This window comes from Rhinopithecus roxellana, chromosome 8 (genome assembly GCF_007565055.1).
Source record: "Rhinopithecus roxellana isolate Shanxi Qingling chromosome 8, ASM756505v1, whole genome shotgun sequence".
NCBI lineage: Eukaryota > Metazoa > Chordata > Mammalia > Primates > Cercopithecidae > Rhinopithecus > Rhinopithecus roxellana.
Window position 1 is genome coordinate 76,507,626 of NC_044556.1, and position 22,978 is coordinate 76,530,603.

At 47.6% G+C, this 22,978-nt stretch overlaps 1 protein-coding gene across 7 annotated transcripts in view; it reads right to left on the minus strand.

Moving 5' to 3' along the window:
- Positions 1-907: 907 nt before the first annotated feature.
- Positions 908-22,978, minus strand: part of SRGAP2 (SLIT-ROBO Rho GTPase activating protein 2) — a 261,388-nt gene continuing 239,317 nt past the window's right edge. For 2 of the 7 annotated variants that reach the window (XM_030935181.1, XM_010362493.2), the window contains exons 18-23: positions 18,959-19,183; positions 14,811-14,890; positions 11,942-12,122; positions 10,298-10,444; positions 6,384-6,708; positions 908-4,291 (exon numbers count right to left, since the gene is read on the minus strand). In XM_030935181.1, the coding sequence (XP_030791041.1) occupies positions 3,908-4,291; positions 6,384-6,708; positions 10,298-10,444; positions 11,942-12,122; positions 14,811-14,890; positions 18,959-19,183 (1,342 nt within the window). In that variant the 3' untranslated portion in view covers positions 908-3,907. Of the gene's footprint in view, positions 4,292-5,631; positions 5,727-6,383; positions 6,709-9,155; positions 11,179-11,941; positions 12,123-14,810; positions 14,891-18,958; positions 19,184-22,978 lie in introns of those variants that run through there. The other 5 variants (XM_030935185.1, XM_010362495.2, XM_030935183.1 and 2 more) reach the window with 4 other exon arrangements.

The window sequence follows — 22,978 nt, forward strand, 5'->3', positions numbered from 1 at the left end:
ACCCGAGGCCAAGGGCCCAGCAAGAGAAGCTCAAGATGTAGCTATTCCTTGAACACAGGGGAAGGGAAGAGACAGTAGGCTGGAAGGGCATAGCAAAGCTGAATAAAAGACATATGAATAATGGAAAGGGATGATAAACCTAAGAAGGGGTTGTAAAGTGTCCTGTCTAGAGCTGAGGGTAGGATTCCTTGCATTACCACTGAACACAGGGTATCCACTTGGAGAGATGTGATCCATCCCCAGGGGCATCTGGTATTAGAACAAGCCTGTTAAAAGTAAGTGTTGGCCCTAGGGGCTCTAGGATTTGTTTCAAGTTGTTACCTTTGAATAACTTCACCCTTGAACTTAAGCTCTGCTAGACTCACAATCTATAGGAGAGAAAACATCACCTGTATCCCCCACTTCCACCAACAGCACAAGCAAATTGGTCAGCTTTTCTCCCAGGGGCAGGGGGCTGTCAAGGGCAGAATGACTCAGGGCTTTGGTTGTGGAAGAAAGAGAACCTCTAGTCACCCTTGGTTGCAGCTCGCCAAGTTTCTAAGCAACTTCTTAGGCCCCACTCCCTGAAGTGGGGAAATCTGACTAGAGACAGAAAACAAGGAAGGTGGATTCTGTGAAGGCAATGGTTCTCACGGCAACAGGCGGTCCAATGGTGAGCTGGAAGACTCTCCACAAAACCTATGAGAATCCACACACAGGCTAAATGGAAATGCTGGGGAAAAAACCTCCCATTCTAAATGCAAGTGTGCTATGCCTTGGTGGGGAGGGAGAAGGTGGCTGGCTGTAAGGTCATCTCGTTGCTCTCTCTGTTGCCAGGCAGGGCTCTGTTAGCACAGACGAATCAAAATCCCTCCTGGGTAGCTGAAGTCCTGAATCAGATTTCACAGAAGAGAGAAGGGATATGAACTGCAGCATCGAAACCTAAAAATGTATTTTATTTTGAAGTTGTGCTTTGGATTTTCCCCAATCCAACATCTGTTGAGTGACAGTCTTAGGTTCACACAAAGCATCTCCAAGCATACATACAATATTCCAGTTATCAACACTATTTTAAAGAATATACCATTTTACACAAATGTGACATACAAGTCAGACACCACCACATTGCGATTCCCTGGAAGATCTGACTTTTCTTCCGCATGGGAAGTAGATCTGCACCAGCCCTTCCAGTGCTCTGCGCATCCTGGTGCTAGCATCACTGCTCCTCATCTCCTTGGGGAGAAGCCAGGGCGCCCTGAGGAGGTTGGTTGAGACCAGTGTTTCCAGTTTACAGGCTTCTGGCTACAAACTCCTCTATTTTCTAAATTGGGATGCTAGTAGCCCCACCCCACCTCTCTTCCCCAAAGACTGACCCTTCAGAGTCCACACCAGGAAAAGGATCCATGCCATGAGGGGCAGAGCAGGGCTCTTTGAAGCATCATGCTGGTTTCGGCAAGCATAGCTGAGGAAGGCTGGTCTCCCTAGGCCCTGGATGGCCAGCTCCTTTTGGCTTTTCGGTGTAAAAATCACAGTGTGCAACCTCAATTCCAGTTGTTTGCAGTGAGCTCTGCTGAGAAGGACTCTCCTCCTATCGGTTCCTAGTCCTCTCGACAGGACCATCTCACAGGTGTCAGGAGCACCAGAGATGGGGAAGACAGCTCTGCCCCCAGAGTTGGGTTTAGTAGGTGACCACTCACACACTGTTCAGTTCATGATGCAAATTAGCGCGGATGGACACTGATCAAGGGGATGGTGAACACGAGTCACATACAAGGTTGAAAGAGAAATAAGGCAGGAACAACAACAGAACAGGCCCAAAGCGTTGCCATTAAGAAAGCTTTGCTTTTACTTTCTTAGAGGGGAGTGTGCTGGAGAGAGGGAGAAAGGGCAAGTGTGGGTACCAGTTTTGATCAGTTGGACTGAAAGGAATGTAAAGTGAAAGATGGGGTTTCATTTTCAGCAAGGAAACAGATCCTTGGGTATGAAAGCCCCCTGTTGGCTCAGGACCTGTGTAGGCCCAGGTGACAGGCAAGAACAGGTCAGGAAACAGCAACAAACACCAAGACTGTGGGTTGCCTCTTCCAGGCTGACTCACTTCACTGAAGGAGTTCTTCAGTTCTCCCTTCTAGCACTTGGAAAGGTTTTTCTGGTGCTGCAGGTTAGCCTTCTCATTAGTGATTTCCCATAAAGCACCTCTTTTCCTTCACACAGGATTAAACAACAACAACAACAAATCCTACCACTTTCCATAGATGTAACCACCAATTTCACATGTTCGTCCAGAAATAATCTCTTCTAGGTCAAAGATAAGAAAACTCAGATTTTCCTACCTGAATGGCAACCCACCATCTCTCCTGAACTACAGAAAATAATAAGGCCAAAATGTAAGTGCAGCTTTTAAACCAGAAAACACAGAGAAGAAGGATGTTTCAGCTTTAACTCAAGTTGCTGTCTGAGAACCATGAGCCTGGCTGTGGATGTCTCCGGTCCTGGTACTCCTGGGATAGCATGATGCTAGGGGGGCCAGGACCACGGGCACCAGGTTTGGAGACTGGATTGGAGCAGACAAGGGTATATTTGTGCATTTTGGAAGGGAACCAGAAAAAAGGCCAGAGTAGAGCCAAAATATTCAGCATTCAAATTTTAATTTTCTTTAGATTCCGGCCTTGGGAAGACTTGAGAACCCGTGGGGTCAGAGTTCCCTTAATTGTCCTTGTTTGGATCAATGAAAACTGGTTTTAGAAGGCAGGGTCTCCCTTTAATCTAACTAAGGCTCTCTAAGCCCCTGTTGGTCCCTGAAGAGAGACCTTGTAAAATAACCAAACTAAGGGGTGGACTTAAAACAAGTTTTCATTTGGGAACAATTTCTGGATTAGCAAAGCTGAATTTAATTTTTTAATAGGATAATGAATTTTATGTTTTAAGTGCCAAAAACATTAGGAGGAAAAAGGACCCATTTCTTACCTTTTCCAAACCTGCCATAGACACAATAAAACTCTCTTAAGACTCTTTACCCTAAAACGAACCAGCTATAAAACTGTCTTATATAGGAAAATGTCTTAAATGGAAACTGGTCCATCAGAGACAAAGGTAGGAACCCGAGAAATGTCTATACATTCAGGAAAACTTTAAAAGCTCCTTAATAAGACTGGGGTGTACTTCTAGGGGATGGAGGAGAGGAAGAGCAAACACCAGTGACCAATTCACATCAATGGAAAGGACAAAGAGAGAAAGCCCCTAACCCCAAACAGGTTACGGGATTGTCCCATCCCATGATATTTCATAAGATGGAGAGATTTCAAAGGCTAGGTTCTCTGACCCAGACAGAACGAAGTTTGTAACGGAAACAGAGACCCCTGGTGGCTACTGTGTGAACTGCCACAATAACTTACAAAGAGACTGGTCTATGACCAGGAGAGGCTACACATGCCAGAGACTAGAAAAACGTGTGTGTGTGTGTATGTAAAATATGTGTGTGTGTGTGTAAAATGAAGACTAGACTACATATGATTCTCTATAATCAGTTCCCAAAACAAGATGCCACTGAAAGGTGGATGGCTGTAGCCAACCAACTGGTCAAGGCATCCCCGTGGTCTGAGGGGACTGAGACTGGAGCCCATGTCCTCAGGACTGCCTTACCAGATTTCACAGTGACCTGATAATGAAAACCTGTCTCTGGCTAACCTAAGAACGGTACAAACTGCAGCTGGCTGAATTACGACGACTGGGGGAAGCAGAGGGCAGTGGGAAGGGAGAGGCGATGCCAAGGGTTTCATTCTCAAGGTTTTGGGAGACGGGGAGGCTAATTCCTGCAAGAACAACTTAGAACCTAATTTTCAACTGAAGTCCCCAAGCTAGTTAAATAGGAAGATTTTAATAACAGTCAGTCCCTATAATCCCTTTGTCTATAACAATTAAATTATATCCCTCAGACAGTACAAGACTTGTCAGTGGACTGTGGGGAAGTTGAAGAGTTGACACCAGGGCTAGTGGCATTTGTTTTGGGGAAGACAGTGGGCTTGGGCCGCGTGGCTGGTGGTTTAACCGGGGCAGCCATCTTGACAGACTTGACAGGCCGGAAGGCGCAGGCGATGTCCCCAGCAGTACTGGCGCTGCGCTGGAAGGCGGGCTCGGGGTCCTTGAGGAGCTGGGTGTGCATGGGGCTGGAAGGTTCCGATGTGGGGGCCACCACTGGGGAGGTTTTGAGGGGCTCCAAGGTGTCCAGAACCACGTCAGGGGTGTGCTTGACGCTGCTCTGCCGTTCTAGCTCCCGTAGCTCATTCAGGGCTGAGTTCATTGTTGCCTCAATATCCTGCAAAACAGGAAAAAGGAGGAGGTGAGGCAAATAAGGGGAGAATTCCCCAAGGAGCCGGTTTCAACAACACAGGCCAAAGCATGAAGAAACCGACCGTAAGATGTCCAGATTATTGTACTTGGCCCAAATCCTCCAACATATGAGTGCTCAGAAAGTGGGGAAACGGGGACAGAGGGATTTTCATTGTCATGAGATTTTTTTTTTCCTTTAGAAAAAGTAGTTGATTTTTTTTTAGAGACAGATATTGAAATACTTATTGATGAAGTGACATATAATCTAGTGGGGAGGAGAAACATGGACAAAGTAAGAAGGGCCAGGAGTTTGGTGATGAGTACATGGGGATTTGTTACCCAGTTCTCTCTGCTTTTGGGTAGGTTTGAAATTGTACATAATAAACACTTTTTAAAAAAGTGGTAGAGATGATGTATGATCTTTATTCTCTTGGACTTCAAGGCCAAAGGTGAAGAGGGTTAGTCCTTCCTTCTCAGGGGCTGAGGAAAGTTTCAGGAGCCCAAGACACCTCCCCCGACCCCTCCTCTCCAGCTCAGGGCAGCGTCCAATTTGAAACCATTTCCTTCCAGCCATCACCACCGGGGGGACCAATGAGTGACCAGGAGGGGGAGCCAAAGCCCACGTAGGTGAATCAATTGCCTGCAAAATCAATGGAACACTCTAGATCTTAGCCAACAGCGGTCCTAGCCCAGGGGCTCAAGGCAGAACCAAAGAACCTTTGTATGCAAGCCAGCTGCCTCCCAGCGAGGCTTCCCAGCTCCCCGCTCCCTCCCCATAAACCTGTGTCTGGCACCCCCAAACTACCACAGGATTTCTTCCTGGGATTAGGTTCACATGGAAGGATTTCACACATTCCAAGTGAAGGCCTCTAGTTAAGGTTTCTTTGTCCTACAGAGCGATGCATGCTTTGTGTTCACAGTGATTCAGTTTCACTCATCCCTGTGACATTCTCAAACCTTTAAAATGTTCAGGAAGAACTCCATCTCCCTCCTCAGTCGCACTCTACAGCTAGTCTGTCCCAGCTGTCTACCTTTCCTGACATTCCTATTAACACCTGGCCAAGGAGGGAGCTGGGAGGATACCCGTAGTGCAAGGCAGATTGCAGCCAAGAGCTTAAATAGAGGCACGGAATAGAAGGCTAGCAAAGCAAGACATCTCAGGCCCGTAGCTCAATACTGGGCTTGCCAGGTACATCTCTGTAAGCAGAGAACCACAATTAAGCCAAGAGAGACCATGCCCAGCCTCTCTCACCCCCTGGAAGATGGGGTAAGGAGAATCTCAACTCAGGTGAGATAAGAAGGCAACAATGAGCCCTTAGTTCCTACCTGGTCTAATGAAAATTATATAGTTGGGAGAGACGTCTGAGTGAACTGCTCGGAGTGGCCCCGGTAGTCGGATTTTTAGAAGTGGGGTTGGATCTCTAATATTTCATGGAAAACAGAGAGTCATCAGTGTGGTGCTTACACAGAAGGAAGACCCTGCAACCAGGGAGCTCATCTCCACAGCCTCTGGACGCTTGGGCTGCTGCAAATCCTTTTGGTTACCAGAGCTCTCTGCAGCCAGATTATTTTTTAGATCTTTAAGACCAGGTGCAGGTTGTTAATTGATCATACCCACTCGGTACCAGAGACTAGCCTTAGGAATCGCGATGATGGTGATGGGCACAGCAATATAAAAATGTGGCCAGGATTACACCTGAGCCTCAGGATTACACCTGAGCCTCAATAGTTGGGCAGTTTCACTAAAGTCTACCAAGGTCTTTAGACCCAAAACTTGGGCTATCAAAACACTCTTAACACTGGCTTTAAAAATTACAATAGCCTTCCTAATAGTCAGTGTATGAGCAAGAAGCTAGGCTTATTTTATTCTGTCTTTAGGTTCTTCCTGGGGAGACAGGGGCAGGCAGACTGCTTATTAAGCTGTCTTATTGGGTCCACAGGTCCAGAGTGGATATATATTCAGTATATGACATACAAAATAATTGTTCTGTTTCAAGTTCTGTCATAATTAGGCGGGTGGCACTAAGTGGTAGTGATCAATGTAGACTCATGCTGTCTGTCCAGGAGCCCACAGTTACCTGAGCAATGACCTCAGGGTCCATGGGCCGATGGTTATTGAAGCTTTTTGACCTTCCTGCTGTGGCAGTCTTCCGGATCTGTGGACTGTCCAGCCGATTCTTCAGGGATGAGTGGCGGCTGATGGAGTTGAGGCTCCCGTGCCCACTGATGGAACATTTATCTGGCCCTTCCTTGGGGAGACTCTGGCTCATGATGGGCTGGGAGGATGGGCGGCAGCTAGCCCCCACCCCTGGGGAGGAGGAGTCAGTCAGGGAACTGCTCAGCCCATGGCTGTCACTCCGAAAAGTTTTCCGGATGCTCCCAGATTCTGGACGCTTCCTTTGCCTTCAATCACAAACAGAAAGGGCAGTGTGATCAGGGAGCCCTGGCTCCAAGGAAGCTAGGACAAGTGGGAGGGGGCAGATGTTGGCCCCCAGGGACTTCGGAAGGAGAGGGACACGAACACATTCTGTCCTCAGCTTCATCTTCTCTTGCATTCTCCATGTCTTCATTCCCTTGCCACCCCCAAGCTGGACAAAGGAGAAATGGATACTTACTTGGTGGTCACAGGCTTTGTGTTGTCAAGATGTAAGTTGCTGTCAGAAAAAATGTCTGATTAAGCGAAAGTTTCTAATGGGAAAGAGATTCATGGAAAGGCCCCTTCTGTGACCTGCCATGAACAGAAACCTAAGGCCCCAGGTAGGAGAAGAAGTCTCACCATCACCAAAGAGGTCTGGAATTGCTGGTAAGAGGATAGTTAACTTTTCTAAATTTTAGCATGTCTCTTTTTCCAAAAAGTCTATAACTGTTTTGGGCTCTGGCAAGAGGCTGTTGTTGCTTATTCTGTAGGGATGGAACAGAATAGTTTTCAAGAGGCAGCAATACTGCAGAGTTAGGGCCCAGTTTGTGCATTTTCTTAGTGTGGAAATCCATGACTCTCAAGTCACCGAGCACTGGGCTGAACCCTGGATCTGGGCGAACTTGTTTCAGACCACTTAGGGCTCTCAGACAAAATGGCTTGGCAGAATGGTAGTGTTGCCTGCGGCTGGATAATTTCATTTTGTCTTGGAATCGGATCGGAAAAGGTCTAATCTAAGAGGCAATGAAACTTCTGATTTGGATGGCCGCTGAATAGCTCTGATCTTGAATCTAAGAGAGATGGAGGCCGAGGCAGGAGTTGAGGTGGAAGGAGGGAAGGGTCAGACTCTGAAGATAAGGAGCTGGTCTGTGAGGTGGGGTCAGTGCTCTACGTCAGTCCTAGTCTTGTTCACTGCTGAGGTCTTCCTCATCTTTCTGCCTGCAGCACCTGGCCCAGGACCTGGCATGTATCAGCCACTCCGTGAATCTGTCCACTTGGCAGTTTTAGGCTTGTGAGTCAGCCGTTCTCGAGTGGAAAAAGGATGTTCTCAGAGTCTTCTAAAGCCCTGCTGAAATGACCCCCCTCTCTGCAAGGATTTCCCTGGCACCACTAACTCCAGCTGCCCTGGCACCACTGCACCACTAACTCCAGTTGCAGGAAGAATGGACCCCTCCCTCCTCTGTACCTTCAGAGCACCTGATGCTACCTTTCAGTTACCTGTCCATAGGGTCTTTACCTTGCCGGACTGTGAGCTCTGAAATCAAGGACCTTGTCTTTTTTATCTCTGAATAACCACCAGCAGTGCTTGGCACAACAGTAGATACTTAATAAATGTGTAGAATTAAATGGAAGTGCCACACCCTAATAGCTCTTTGCTGTTTTCCTTTTTCCGCTTGAGGATGGCTGACTCACAGGCTGAAACTGCTGAGAAGGCAGATTTATGGGGTGGCTGTGGTGTGCCATGTCCCGGGCCAGGCCCTGGGGATGTAAAGAAAAGGAAGACACAGTTCCTGGGTTCAAGGAGCTCAATCTGGTGGGGGATCTGAGTGCAGCGTACGTACCAAAAGGTACTCAAAGTGCCTTTGGAATACAGCATAAGGGCACCTCACTCAGCCTGGGGAACTCAGGGATGTCAAAAGGGCTTCCCCAAAGAGCTAAGTCTTTGGGCTGAGTCTTGAAGGGAGAGGAAGAGATGACCAGGTGAGGAGACATCAGGTGTGAGGGCCCAGGGGTGAGAGAGAACCTGGGCACTCAGGAAACTGAAGGAACTTGGGAGGAGGAGTGGTGTGGGGGACAGGAGGTAAGAACCGAAAGGCCAACTCACTCCTAAGGGCCAGACATGCCCGGGGGCCGCCACTCACCCACCCACCAGGTGATGAGGCTTGTCCTCCAAGAACCCCATCCCAAGACTCCTGATACTAGCAAGCAAGGAGTTCAAGGGAACCACCTTAACTTTCTACCAGATACTCTTTTTTTTTCTTTTTTTGTTTACCATTTCAGTTATTACTCTCTACAATTTCTATGTACAAATGGTATCAAATATATGATGGCTTAAAAATATGTACTGAACTAATTATCTAACTCTTCCTCCACCAACCCCACCTTGGTTTCTGGGTTAATTACAGGATTACGGCCTTTTTGATTATAGGGTTATAATTAACATAGAATTGTAAATAAGAAAAAAAATGTGATTAGCCCACAGTTACTTGATATTGGCCTGCCCTCCCAGCAGGGCAGTGTGCTGAAGGGAAACAGAAACTCCTCAATTCTTTTTTAACTGGTCTGAATTAAATTATAACTACACTCAGTAAGTGATCTGAATAAATGACTTTACTAACTTGAGGGTGAAAGAGATGGAAAAGAGCCACGTGCCCCAACCACTCCCCCTGCTACCGTCTGGGTGGAAAAAAGCCAAGAGATCTGGGAAACCTGGTATAGTTTAAAAACAACAAGCATCCTTTATTCTCCTTCCAGTCTCAGTGTCCAGAGGCTATGGTTAACAGGTTTTCAAAGTGCAAATCATTTCATTCCTCAAAAGCCAGAGGGGAATAAAAACTGTACATCATCTCCAATCCATATTCATCAGGAGCGCCCTGGGGCTTGTCATCCTGCTGGCACGGGGCCAGGTTTCAGGGTCTGGCGGAAAGAGGTCTGTAGGCTTTGGGACTTGGTGTCTGGCCCCTTGAGATGAGATTAGTTCTCCAATAACCCGAATGCCTCTTGGGGAGGCGGCAGCACGCAGGCGTAGAATCCCTCTAGACAGCCAGATCGGGCGTGGGTGGAGTTAAAACCCCAGGATGTTGCTAACAGCCACAATGAAAGCTGGGGGTCAGAGGTAAAAGCCTGCTGAGCAGGAGTGGGGATCTGCAAAGGGACTAAGGGGGTAGAATAGTACACAGGGCCAAAGCAATAGGAACAAAATGGAAAATTATTTCTCCCGGTGTGAAAGGGCAGAAGAAAAGGGAGCTAGGTAGGGGTTAGCCAATGAATGAAGAGCTCAGGACAAAGCTTTCTTTAGGGACATTGTGGCCTCCTTTCCTCCACAGGAGTGAATGCAGGACAGGGGGAGGAACAGACACATGATATCTCAATAAACCCACCTGGTGTAACGTCAGCCTAGTAGAAGCCACACACAGACTTTGAATCTTTGCACGAACACGGGTCAAGGAAGACAGACATCAAAGACTATTATTTGAGTATGGATTGGAAAAAAGAAGGCACCTCTGAGAAACAGTACAAAACCAGGTTGCATAAAGTGACCAAAGCTTTGGTCAAAGTTTTAGCTGTAAGACTGCCACAAAGGTCTGGGTGGACAGACACTGCGGGAACACATAGTAAAGCACCCTTCCACAGCACGAGGGCAGCTAGCTGGAGACCTGGGCCTGCCCCGAGGCTTGTAGCAGCATCCTCAGCCCTGTCCGCCTTGCAGCAGCAGTGACCACATGCAAACTGTTAGGCTGGGGGAGCTGGGAGCCCTACATGCAGCACAGGAATGGAGATGGGGGGTTAGGCCAGAGGGTGAGGCTGGGTGTTGCAAGTCATTCAGGGGAGCAGAAAATGAAAAGCAGAGCTTACTTGTTGATGTTTGCAAGATAAATATCGGCTACATGACCCCCACTGGGACAGCTGGCCCCCGCTCTGGCTGTCACCTTTTCTTCAGGTGGCTCAGAAATGACCTCAATCTCAGACTTGGGGCTGGACCTCTCCACGACACCGTCCTCGCTGGGGGAGAAGGGGCAGGCAGGCAGGGAGGAGGGAAAACAACAACAACACAAAAAGCAGTGTTAAATCGGCAAGATGGCCCCCCGACACACACGCGACCCCACACAGCTCTGAGGCAGCAGCGACACCTGGCTGGGCTAGTTCTGTGAGCAGAGGCAAGGAAACCTAAGGGCCTTTGAAGGGTCGTTTAAATAAAAATAAATAATCCGCTGAGTTCTGCGGGCTCCTCAGCTCCTCAGGAAAGCGTGTCTAGGGGACACCTGGATTCGAGGCATCTGCCTTCTACCCCATGCTGCTTCCTGGGGAGGCCGTGCTGGGGCGGCCTCCTGGAGAAGGAGGCGGCAAGTCCAGGTTGTGGTTTATCAGCTGAGGTCCTGAGCACTGCCGGGTAAGGACAGTCAACTGTGTGGTGGCTCTGGAGATGGCGGCGTCGTGGCAGGACACTGCCACACACTGTCGTAGCGCCTCTAGCCCCGCTCAGAGCATCCAAGCCGGTCCCAGGTCTCTCCACTGCTCTCCTGGCCCCTCTGGCTACTGATGACAAAGAAAGCCCCTTCTCCCCCACAATTCATCTTCTCTTGATCCTGTAGTGAAGTCATAATGCTAAATTTGGGAGGGTCCTGTCCACGCACAGATTGCCACCAGGTTTGCGATGCTATCAACAGAGGGAGGATTTCCCTGCAGAACGAGCCGGGAAGAGGCTGGGAGGGTGCAGACTCACTCAGGATATCAACCTTTAAAAAATAATATTAAGGGAAGGACTAAAAACACTGACAGCATTGTATCCAAGGGAGGGGAGCTGGGGACAGAGGCAGGGCAAAGGGACAGGGGACAGACTTGGGTGGGCCCACGGGACAACTGCTTCAAAGTGTGAGAATCAACCAACAGCCTATCAGATGAGATCTCTCTGGGACCAGTTCAGGTTTCCTTTGTTCCTTGACATCCTTTTCCCTCCTTCCCCGATCTTACCCCAAATCAACCTCATCTTGGTTAAATGAACTAGGTCACTTCCATAAGACTGCTTAAGCCAGATTTCTCCTAGAAAACTAGTCATTTTAGTTTGCAAGTGAAAGAGTGGCTCAACAGGTTGGGGTGAGCATAGTTGTTAAAAAAAAAAAAAAAAAGCGGGGGGGAGGCAAAAACGTTTTCCCAGCCTGATCTTTCGAGAAAAGAAATAGAGGTGGTCAAATAAAAACCCCTGTTATCACTCATCAGGTATAAATATGGATGAGTGCTGGCTGGCTGGCAGGTTTCTAAAATGACTGGATTAGGGGGTGATTTGCAGGGGGCACAGATAGTGGAGAGATTTTTAAAAATTCTCCACTGAGTGCAGGGAGTGGGGTCGGGGGGCTCTTTAAGGAATTGTGTGAGCCTCAGGACTGCACCGGACCCCCCCAGGGGTTGGCCTCCCTCATAGTCCTGTGGCTCCAGAAATGAAGTCTCACTCCCACAGAGCAGCTGGGGACCACCCGCAAAGATGCCATGGGCCCAACGTACGTGTCTTGGACCACGATGTACTGATGGGGGATGAGTCCGTCGATGCCATTGTGCCGGCCTTCCCACCAGTCGTCGGAAGCCCGCTGGTAAAGCAGCAGGGATGCTCCCTTCTTAAAAGACAGCTCTCGGGCTGTCCGGCCCACGTAGTCAAACTTGGCAATGGCCTCGATGGGCTCACATTCTGAGAAGGGTGGAAAAGAAGTAAATACATGTTCTTGGGACCTGCAGACTCAGGAAACTGGGTGGAAAAGCTGAATTAGCTGAACTTACAGTGGTGGGAAGATAACTTAGTGGGAAAATGAAGCCATGGATGATCTATAAAGCAAGTAACTCCCATGCAGACTGTACCATTATCCTGAAAGCACTGGTATCATCTTTTACCTGCCTTTGCTCACACTGTTCCCTCTACCAGGAACCTTCTTCTCTCTTACCTGCCTGATGAAACACATCACAACACAACTCAACATCTCCTGCTTTTTCTTTTTTTTTTCTGAGACGGAGTCTTACTCTGTCGCTCAGGCTGGAGTGCAGTGGCTCGATCTTGGCTCACTGCAACCTCTGCCTCCCGGGTTTAAGTGATTCTCCTGCCTCAGCCTCCCGAGTAGCTGGGACTACAGACGTGTGCCACCACGTCCAGCTAATTTCTTGTATTATTAATAGAGACGGGTTTCACCATGTTAGCCAGGATGGTCTCGATCTCCTGACCTCGTGATCCGCCCGCCTTGGCCTCCCAAAGTGCTGGGATTACAGGTGTGAGCCACAGTGCCCGGCCGCATCCCCTGCTTTCCACAGTAACTTCTTTTAAAGCTCTTCATGCTTTGACATCTATCATCAAACTTGCCATACTATATTTTTAAGCATTATTTCTTTTCTGATTATATAATAATTCCAATAATTGTAGAAAATGTATCATACTGTATTCTAAATATTTTATGTTATCCATTCCCCCTAGTAAGTAGAATGTGAACTTTTCGTCTCTAAAAAGAGAAAACAACTTGCTCAATCAACTTTTCAAGGAGCAAAATATGGAAATACATTTTGTGACCAATCTATGACAAAAATGCACATGAAAGTAACCTGAAAAAGTAAAAGGGGTTTACAAATGCAATGTATCTTCATTTTTGTATGGGCTTCTGTCTCCTCATCTGTTAACATGGAGATAACGATAGTGTCTTTTTCATGAAGTTGTCATGAAGGTCAATGAATTACAATTTGTAAAAGTGCTTAGAACAGTGTCTGGCCCATAGTAAGTGGTATGTGTGCATGACTTATTGTTATCATTATCTTCATCTGTGCTAGGCTGCGGTAGAGATCAAAGAGCAAAGAGAAGGCTCCCAGAAAGCTGGAACCTGAGATGAAAGTCAGCTATTCTGGGAAGTAGAGAGAAAGGTTGCTTAAAAATAAGACCATGCCTAGACGGCCCTAGCTGGTGGGTCTGCTCCTGAACAGGGGGGTTAGAGATTTCACTATAGGAGGCTGGTCAGAGAAGGCCTGTCTAAATATACCCATCTCAGTTCTCTATAGCCTCGGGAACGTTACTCGACTTCCCTGACCTGCATTTTCTCAACCGTAAAATAGCGGCCATATCAATTTCACTAGGGATTAAGAGATAACATACAGAAAGCCTCTAGCAGAGCTGGCCACGAGGTAGGCTCTAACCCACTACTCATTTTCCTAGTTCACCTACTCCCCTCCTTGAACGTAGCAAATGATCATATGGATCCTTACGACATCAGGATCTAAATAAGCAGTCCTATTTTTTTTTCTCCTTTAAAAGCTGGCCAAGAATTGCAGAATTCCCAGCAAGGCAGGAACAGGGAAAGCTCCACAGACTGTGCCATTTCATTCTTGTGCCCAGAAAATTCTGAGGCTCCTTGTCAGCTGCTGAGACTTCCAGAGCCCACGTGATCCAGAAATGGAGGTGTGGAGCTGTTGGAAGCAGGGGAAATGTGCTGGCTGGACAGACCCTCACAAAGCATGGGCACTGCTGAGGGGCCTGAGGATGACAGCTGAGCATTCCTCCCCTTGATGCACGCCCACCAGCCTGCTCGGCACTCGCATGTCTGTACTTTGGAAAGGGTCAGTTTTTCCAGTCAGTAGGCATGAAAGCATGTGGTTTCTACATCCTCATTCCCACTCTCTCTGGCTTGCTTCTATTGGGTTCGGGGCACTCAGCTCTGCTATTTCGCACCCCAGGCTGACTGTTTGTTTTTTTTTTTTTTGAGACAGGGTCTCACTGTCTCACCCAGGCTGGAGTACTGTAGCACAATCATAGCCTGTTGCAGCCTTGAACTCCTGGGCTTAAGGGATCTTCCTACATCAGCCTCCCATGTAGCTGGCACTACAGGGATGCTGCACACCACCATGCCAGACTATTTTTTTTTTTTAAGAGACAGGGCCTGGCTATGTTGCCCAGGCTGGTCTTGAATTCTTGAACTCAAGTGATCCTCCCTCCTGGGCTTTCCAGTGTTGGGATTACAGGTGTGAGCCACCACACCCAATTGCTTCCTGTTTTTCAAATGAGCTTTCCTTCACTTTGTTCTCCTGCTGTCTGGCAGGAGTCTAGGCTATGATAAGGGACCAACATCATGCTGCACTCAGGCCAGACAAGGAGCTGGGAGGTGGGGCAAGAAGGCTGAAGGGCTATGGAAGGCCTAGTTCTTCACCTCTGGTTTAATACAGAGCAATTCTATTTGAGAAGGTGGGCTATCTCTCCAAGGAAGGAAGAGAATGAAATTGGGACAGGGAGCTCTCTGCCTGTCCTCAGGGGACCACTGGGCATACAGGTTCATTAGATGCACACGATATATAATCACTTCCTTCTGCTTCACCCCTGGCATCCCCACGACCAGGAAGCAGGGCCTCGTACCATCATCGCTCGTGTGGTGCTCTGCAGTCACATCCTGGGTTGAGTCTTCAACCGAGGTAGTCTCTCCATGAGGGCTATCACTGCAACAGAAGCAAGAGGGACCGGGACATTAACATTCATTTGCTTATAAAATTCTTGTCTTCCCCTTCATACAGCCTCCCTGGCACAAGGGCACTGAATCCATCTTACGCTCTCTATATCCTAACTGCACACAACAGACAAATGCTTATAATGAAATACAAAGCTCTAGAGTTTTTCCAGTCTAGCTCCTGCTACAAAAACCACTTGAGACTACTTGGAACTTAGAATATCTCAAGACAAAGGGAAGCCCTTTCGAAGGTATAAGCTAAATTCTTTAGAAAATAGAGAACAACTCAACTCCTCAAGGGCTGATTCTCTACGTGAATTCATTCCTGGTTTTCAAGGGGGAAGTAGGGTGGAAGGGAAACACTGGGCTTCGGCATCAGATAAAACTGGATCCGAAAACCAGCTCTGATACTTGGTAGCTGTGTGATCCTGGGCAAGTTACTTAATCCCCTTAAGCCTCAGCTGCTTCATCTATAAACTGAAGATAATGATCTATATCCTCAGCTGTGTTAGGACTTAATAAAGTAATTTAGGAACAAGTTTGGCACAGAGTGGGTGCTTAATAAATAGTCCTTGCTTCCCTTCTTTCTCATTTTGGTTGGTGCCTCTAGGTTGCTTTGTAGTTTAGATTGTGAACTGGTGAAAAAGTGGAAGGCGAGTCATAGGAGTGGGTGGGAAACAAAAGTAGGGGAGGAAGAATCTGCTATCGGCTAGAGGGTAGGATTTTGCTATGGACTAGAGGGCAGGGGATAGAAGCTGGGTCAAATTCTTGAAATAATTCATGAAATTTAAAATCATTCAGGGTAGGTCAGGCACAGTGGCTCACGCTTGTAATCCCACCACTTTGGGAGGATCATTTGAGTCTAGGAGTTTGGGACCAGTCTGGGCAACTTAGTAAGATCCTGTCTCTACAAAAAAAGAAAAAAAAAAAAAAAGCCAGTGTTCATGCTGTGGTTCTAGCTACTCTGGAGGCTGACGTGGGAGGATTGCTTGAGTCTGGGAGGTCGAGGCTGCAGTGAGCCATAATCGTGCCACTGCACTCTGGCCTGGGTGACAGAGCAAGATCTTGTCTTAAAAAAAAAAAAAAATCATCCAGTGTAAGGAATCGAGAAAGGATAGGCAGGTTACTAGGAAAGTCATTTCTATTCCTGATCTCCTGGCTCATGGACTTCAAAATTCATGAGGATGGGCACCAGGAAGTCCTTACTTCCTGAAAAGCAGAGAAACTGTTCATTTCTAAAGTTCTTCCTCTGGTAGTAGGCAGTAACAGGTGAGGCTTTCCAGGCAGTTGTGTGAAAGCACCATCACCCATTCAGCCCGGCAGCCTGGCCGTACAGTTTCCACCTTGGAACCCTCCAGCCTCTTTCCCCATGAGATGGATCCTACACTCCTGGGAAGTTCCTCAAAGACTGGGTGACCAGTTCAGAACTCGTCCTGTGTAGAGCAAGTCACTTCTAAGGAGGTTTCTCAGGCTCCAGAGAACATTCTAGAAGAATATAAATGGAGATTCTTCTTTGTCAAAAAATGTAGGCACAATTTCTCATTGTTTTCTAGGACTAAAAACCATCTGATGAATCTGATGAATTTTGTGATGTTCTGGAAACCCTTGAGGTGCTAGGGGTGGCGGGGCAGAGGTTCAAAGACAAACTTTCCCTCAGGGCTTCAAGTTTATTTACATGGCCAGCCAGTAAGGCAATAGTTCCAAACTTCAGGGAGCCATGGAAGGCTTGTTAAAAAACACTGCCCCACCCTCAGAGTTTCTGTGTCACTGGGTCTTCGTGGAGCCAAATAATGTGCATTTCTAACCAGTCCTTTGTGACACAGATGCTGTTGATCCAGGGACCTCACTTTGAAAACCACTGCTTTATGAGAAAGGCAAGAGGATGCTTTCTGAGGTCTCTTCTAGCCCTAAAATCCTATGCTTCTCTCGAAACACACCCCATCCCCAGCCTTTGCCCTTGTGCACCCACCCAGGCCCAAAAATACCTGAGGTCTCAGGAACAGCCCACCATACCGCCCAACAGGTAGTCCTAGAAAACTGGGTTCTAGTTTCAGGACCGGAAAGCGTGGTGAAATGGATTTGTCTCTCCTCTCCACAGCTGTGGGGAGGCCATGTGGCCTGGCGCTCTCCTTTCCATGGCTGTTTGGGTCTCCTGACCATTCTCCATTCTCTTCTTAGTGCTCTATCTCCCCTTCTACCACCCTCACTCACCTCCTTCACCGCCTTAGCTCCCAGGGCTGGCACTTCTCTCACTTCCCAAAGAAGGGAGAGGAGGGGCCATGAGCCTTCCAGGTGGGTGTGAATCCAGTGGTTGAAAGGTCCCTCTCAACCCAAGGTCGCCGACTCTTATTCCTCAGGTGCTTCTGGCCTCCCACCCAGTCTGTGGTAGTAATGTTCCCTGACTAATCTTGTGGTTTTTCCAGAGGCTGCTAATAAATGTTGAGTGCACAAGAAATAGGTGGGTAGGTTGGGAGAACACCTTGGAGGAAAACTGGAGGAAGGCACCTGCCTGTCTGTGCCCTTGAGCCACACCCCTCCAGGACTCTGTCCCACTGGGCTGGGACTCAGGGGCCAGGGCTGTAGGGGTCTCTGTGCCCTGGGCACTGGAACAGAGCCTGCAGTGGTTTGATGTTTCAGAAGTGAGGGTGGAGGTTCTGCCTGATTTTAGAAGGAAGGAAATGCTATTCTACAGCTTGCCACCACTCATGCAAGGGGAAAAACCAAAGCTCTAAGTCACATGCACAAGGACAGCTCCCTGGAGCTCATCATCCAGTAGGCTGAGACCTAAAGTGACCAACAACCTCCCCAGTCACCACCAACCATCTGTCGGTGACAAAAAGCTTTCTCTCCCAGCTGGCCAGCATAGGTTCCTCCAGCTTGGACCCAGACACTGAAATCTGCAGTACAGCAGAGAGGGATGAACCCAGGGATGTCACTGATATTACTATGTTCACAGAACACAAATGCCATGTTCTTCACTCTTTGGGCAAGAGGATGCTCTGTGGGGGTCAGGGAGAAGTGTGGCCCAATTGGCCTCTAATTAAGTAAACAACCTCCCCTGTCCTCCCCTACCTCAGTCGATAGCAATGGGGCTGGCCGAATTGGTTCCAGATGTTGAATTCAGACGGAATCCGATTTGGGCTGGCTTGTGCTTTCAGCTCAGGCTGAAACACTATTTAGGGGAAGAAGGGAGGGGGAGGAGGAGGGGGGAGGTAGGGACGTTAGGGATTAAAAGAGAGAGGCAGTTGTCTTTGTGTTTAGTAAAAAAATGACACTATAAATGGTACCATGGCAGGCAGCATGGGGTAACGGACTGTATCCTGTACTAAGAGATGAGATTGGGGTTAAATTCTCATCACTAAAGTGGACTAAAATACTGTCACTGGGCTTTCTGGGTTGCAGCGACTTCATCCATAAAATGGAAATAGTGATTTGTTCTTTGTCTAACAGAGGGGTCTAGCAAAGATATATCCCAGGGATTCCTTTTAGATCTCTGTTCCGAAGCGAGGTCATGGAAAACCTGGCCCCACAGAATGGAATGCTGCTTCAGGGGAGGACCATCCCTAACCTGCCAAAAACAAGGCTGACCCTTCTTTCTCTTCACAAATTTCTAAAATCATTCTGAAGTGCCAGCTTACAAACTCAGTCAGGAATATATGCCTTTTATCTAAACTCTTCCCAATAAGAAGGCAATACCCTGGGACCCAGGATGGTTTTTCTCACAATACACAGCAGAGTAGAAGCCCGAGAGACACTGTTGATTAATAAACATGCAACTTTATAAAAAGTCCTTTCTTAGAGATTAGTATCACAATTAATGTTGTCAATATAGTCCCTTGCCACTCAGAACTCATCAAAAAGGGAGGTGGCAAGAAGTGGCATTTAGTCTGTGGGTGGGGCCGAGGTGGGGGCTGCCTATACCAACCCCAGACCCTGGCAGCCTGGGAGTGAGGAGTTGGGAGGATCTGGGTGTTTCCCTTTGGTTTTCGTGTGGCCATCTGGCTCCCATGCCAGTGTGTGCTAGTGAATCCCTCCCCTCCTCCCGTCCCAAGCCCCCTACCAGTAATCCTCCATGCTTCCTCCTCTGCTGTAGACAGGGCCCTCCAGCTCCCTGGGGCTTGGGAAGATGTTCTCATGCTGGATGATGATGGTTTTGATCAGCTCATTCACGTGGGCTTGGCAGGACACCTGGTCGTGGCCCTCCGGCACTGACATCAGCGAGGGCCCGAAGCAGATGGCGAGGTTGTAGGGGTCCATCATGTTCTCTTCACTGAACTGTGATAAACTGGAGGAGAAGGGAAAGGGGGTAAGCTGGAAAGCTCTCGCATGAGTGCCCAGAAAACACAATCACAGGAGGCGCTGCCAAGAGCAAAAGCAGAAGGTCCACAAATTGCCACCTGCCTTTCTGGGTGTCAGAAGCTTTCCAGAAAGTAAGCTGGGGAGAAGAGTAACCACCAGAACGGTCATTCAGGAGTTCAGGAAAAGCAAACTAGAGGTAGCTAGTTTGCAGCTCTGACCCCTTCTCTCTTTCCAGCTCCCATTTCGAATTCTACTTACCACCCCGTCCTCATCCCTATCTTCGGATCTTATCTACCAAAAGCCACATGACCTTGAGAACATGTCACTCTGCAGAGCTGAATATGGCTCCTACACACCAACACACTAAGCTGCCAGGGCAGACAGGGACCCTCAGGCTGCCCTGGTAAATATATGGTCAGAGGCACAGGCACTGTGCATTGTGTACCTTCTTGCATAACAAAATAATCAAATTATTAGGGATATTCCTTTCTAGCTTCTAGACTTACTAAAAAATAGCCAACTGATTAGCTGTTGTATTCCACCAAGCCAGTGAATTTCTTCCTAGAACAGCGAATGCAACTGTTTTTCATGTTCATAATCTCCTTCTATATTATTACATTCAGGATTTATTCAGGAAAAGGTCAGCATGCCATTTGGCTTCTGCTCGGGCTTCCTTTGGATGCAGGCTGACTTCATTCTCGGGTATTTATTTATTCTGGGAACTCTCCCTTTCTCAGCCAGCAGCTGTTCCAGCCACACCTCCAACCTTGGCCAAGGACCCAAGGTCTTCAATGAGCCATTGCACCTGATGAGTCCCATTGGGTCTTGCCCATCCAGGCATTGAGGGCTGGGCCAGCTCTGGATACCTCCCCAACACAGTCTGCAGAGCTGTGAGCTCTGCTGAGGAGTCTCCCTTATGGGCATCGGCAGGATTTGATTCTGAGAAGGAACCAAAGATCCTCTGTTGGGAAACTAGAGGCCTGAGACTCAGCTTTCTCCATCTGAGTAGCTGTTCTTCAGAAATGATTGAAGAGTTTGTTTCTGTAGTGTACCCCTCATCCAGTCTCACATTACAAAGTCCATTTCCTCTGACTCAATGGTTCTCTCCCCTCCTGGAGATGTAGCCCCTGTCCATTTGTGAATCACTGAAGGACTTGAAGAGTGGTATTATGGACGTGATGGGAAGAAAGAGTTGGGAATCACTGTTTCTAGGGCCTAGAATCAAATGCAGAGAGGCCAGCAATGGGGGAGGTTACAAATTTCATTGGACTGCTTCACAGGAGTTCTTAAAAGTGTATAATCCTTCCCTGGATCCTGAGTTCAAAGAGAGCAGAGATTTAGAAAAGACGGGGGGAAGTTTCTAAGTCTATTTCCTAGTCAAATTAAAACTGGGGAGAGACAGGAGCGATAATCACCTTGGTAACCTCAGTGCGTACAACTGAGGCGTGAGGTGCCACAGTCTTAAGCTGTAGCTAATCCAAGCCTGGCCAGTTCCTGGTGTCATGGAGGGACAAAGAGGAGGAAGGCCTTGATCCTTTAGAGTGATCTGACAATGTTTTGGTAACATAAAAAAACCAGTAGTGTCTGGGAAGCCTGATGGTCAAAGGGAAACAAACTCTAGTCCTGAGAGTCCTGAGTCAAAGCTCTGTGAAAGATGAAAAATGTTGGGAAGCCTGCTAAGGTAAGGACTGTCCAATTCATAGGTGGCTACAATGACCAGGAGCTTGAAGAGGACACATCTTCGTGGACTGTGATCTCATGAATCTAGGTCTATTTTCTTACTCCCATCAAAATATAGACTAAAATCCATTTTTCTTTTCCAATATACAGTGGTTCTAAGTTTAGGGGCTGAAGCAGTGTTTTCGTTTGTTTTTTGTTTTTTTTTTTTGAGACAGTCTCACTCTGTCGCCAGGCTGGAGTGCAGTGACACGATCTTGGCTCACTGTAGCCTCCGACTCCCAGGTTCAAGTGATTCTCCTGCCTCAGCGTGCGCCACTGTGCCTGGCCAATTTTTGTATTTTTAGTAGAGAGAGGGTTTCACCATGTTGGCCAGGCTGGTCTCAAACTCCTGACCTCAGGTGATCCACCCGCCTTGAACTCCCAACTTGCTGGGATTACAGGTGTGAGCTACTGCGCCCGGCTTAAAGCAGTGGTTCTTAACTATTTAGGGGACACAAGTTCCTTCAATAACTTGACAAAAACTAGGGATTCTCTCCCCAGAAAAATTCATGTATATGCACATATAAATGCACACAGTTTTGTGTAAAATGTCATGGTGTTAATAATCTTTGAAGTCCCTGAAGGCTGTGTCTAGTGTGAGAGTATAAAAAACTGGATTTTTATTTTTAAAGAAATATCTAGGCCAGGTGTGGTGTAATTACAGGCTCACGCCTGTAATCCCAGCACTTTGGGAGGCCGAGGCAGGTGGATCACCTGAGGTCAGGAGTTTGAGACCAGCTTGGCCAACATGGAGAAACCCTGTCTCTACTAAAAATACAAAAAAATTAGTTGGGCATGGTGGTGTGTGCCTGTAATCCCAGCTACTCAGGAGACTGAGGCAGGAGAATCGCTTGAACCCGGGAGGCAGAGGTTGCCATGAGCAGAGATTGCGCCATTGCACTCCAGCACTCCAGCTTGGGGGACAAGAGCAAAACTCCATCTCAAAAACAAACAAACAAAAAAACAAACAACAACAACAACAACAAAAATAAAGAAATATCTAAAATGGGTAACAACTAGTAACAACTCCCTGCTTTAAAATTTTTGGTGTCGACTTATATTCACTCATGTTATGTCCTCAAAGAGGTCTACTGTATTTCTACAGTTTCAGTTCATGTTATTAGTGAATTCTCCTAATTGATTTGAAGTCATCTTTTGTGTTTCACAAAAAGGTTCAGCATTGTGGTTAGGAACAGAGGCTTTTTGGGGGCGCCAGGATTAGTGTGGGAAACTTACTTTTTAGCATGCACTTTTCTGGATTTTTAACTTTTTTATGATATGCAATTACCTCTCCAGAGGGCCCCTGCTAAGCTATACTTGGATTCCAGACCCACAGAAACTGAGATATTAGCTTTTTTGGTTCCTTGAGATTGACAGTGTGTCCAATCCAAGAACAAACCGTAGCCAGAATAAAGTACACATACATCCAGGACTCACAGCAATGAAGAAAAAGGGTCCTGATGGTCTGGGCCCAGGCAGAGTCTGCATCGGGAGCTACCTGCCAACTATTGCTATCCCTGTCTGGAAGTGCACGCCTGTCGGCTGTTGTCTTCCTGTGGAGGTGGTCTGCTTTATCATGTGTGTCCTGCATTCTATTTATTATTTTAGAAAACACTTTCATTATTAATGCTGCATTTTTTAAATGTTTTGATGAGCAAATCGATCTCATTTCAATCAGAAAAAAAACCCAATAAAAGCAAAACAAAATAAATAATTTGAATTGGTGCAATTCCTATGCTGTCTTCAACAGCGACTGCCATCTCTGAAAGCAGCAACTCTGCATGGATGTTTATTCTATTGTTTTTCCCCATTGTACTTTCACACACAGTCCCCCAGCCCTCCCTGTTTTCCCCTCATCCCCATTTGCTCACCTAGCTCATGCTCCTTGCTCTGGGGGCACAGACTAGGCTCATGTTGAGGGCAGGTATTGGTCTCCGAGGGGAGACAATGACTGGTAGCCTTGAAGGGACTAACTCGAAAGTAATTAGCAGTTTCCAGGCTGCACGTGAACACGCTGTGTGACTCATTGGGGTGTTCAACCCAAAGGCAGTGGTGGTGCTGA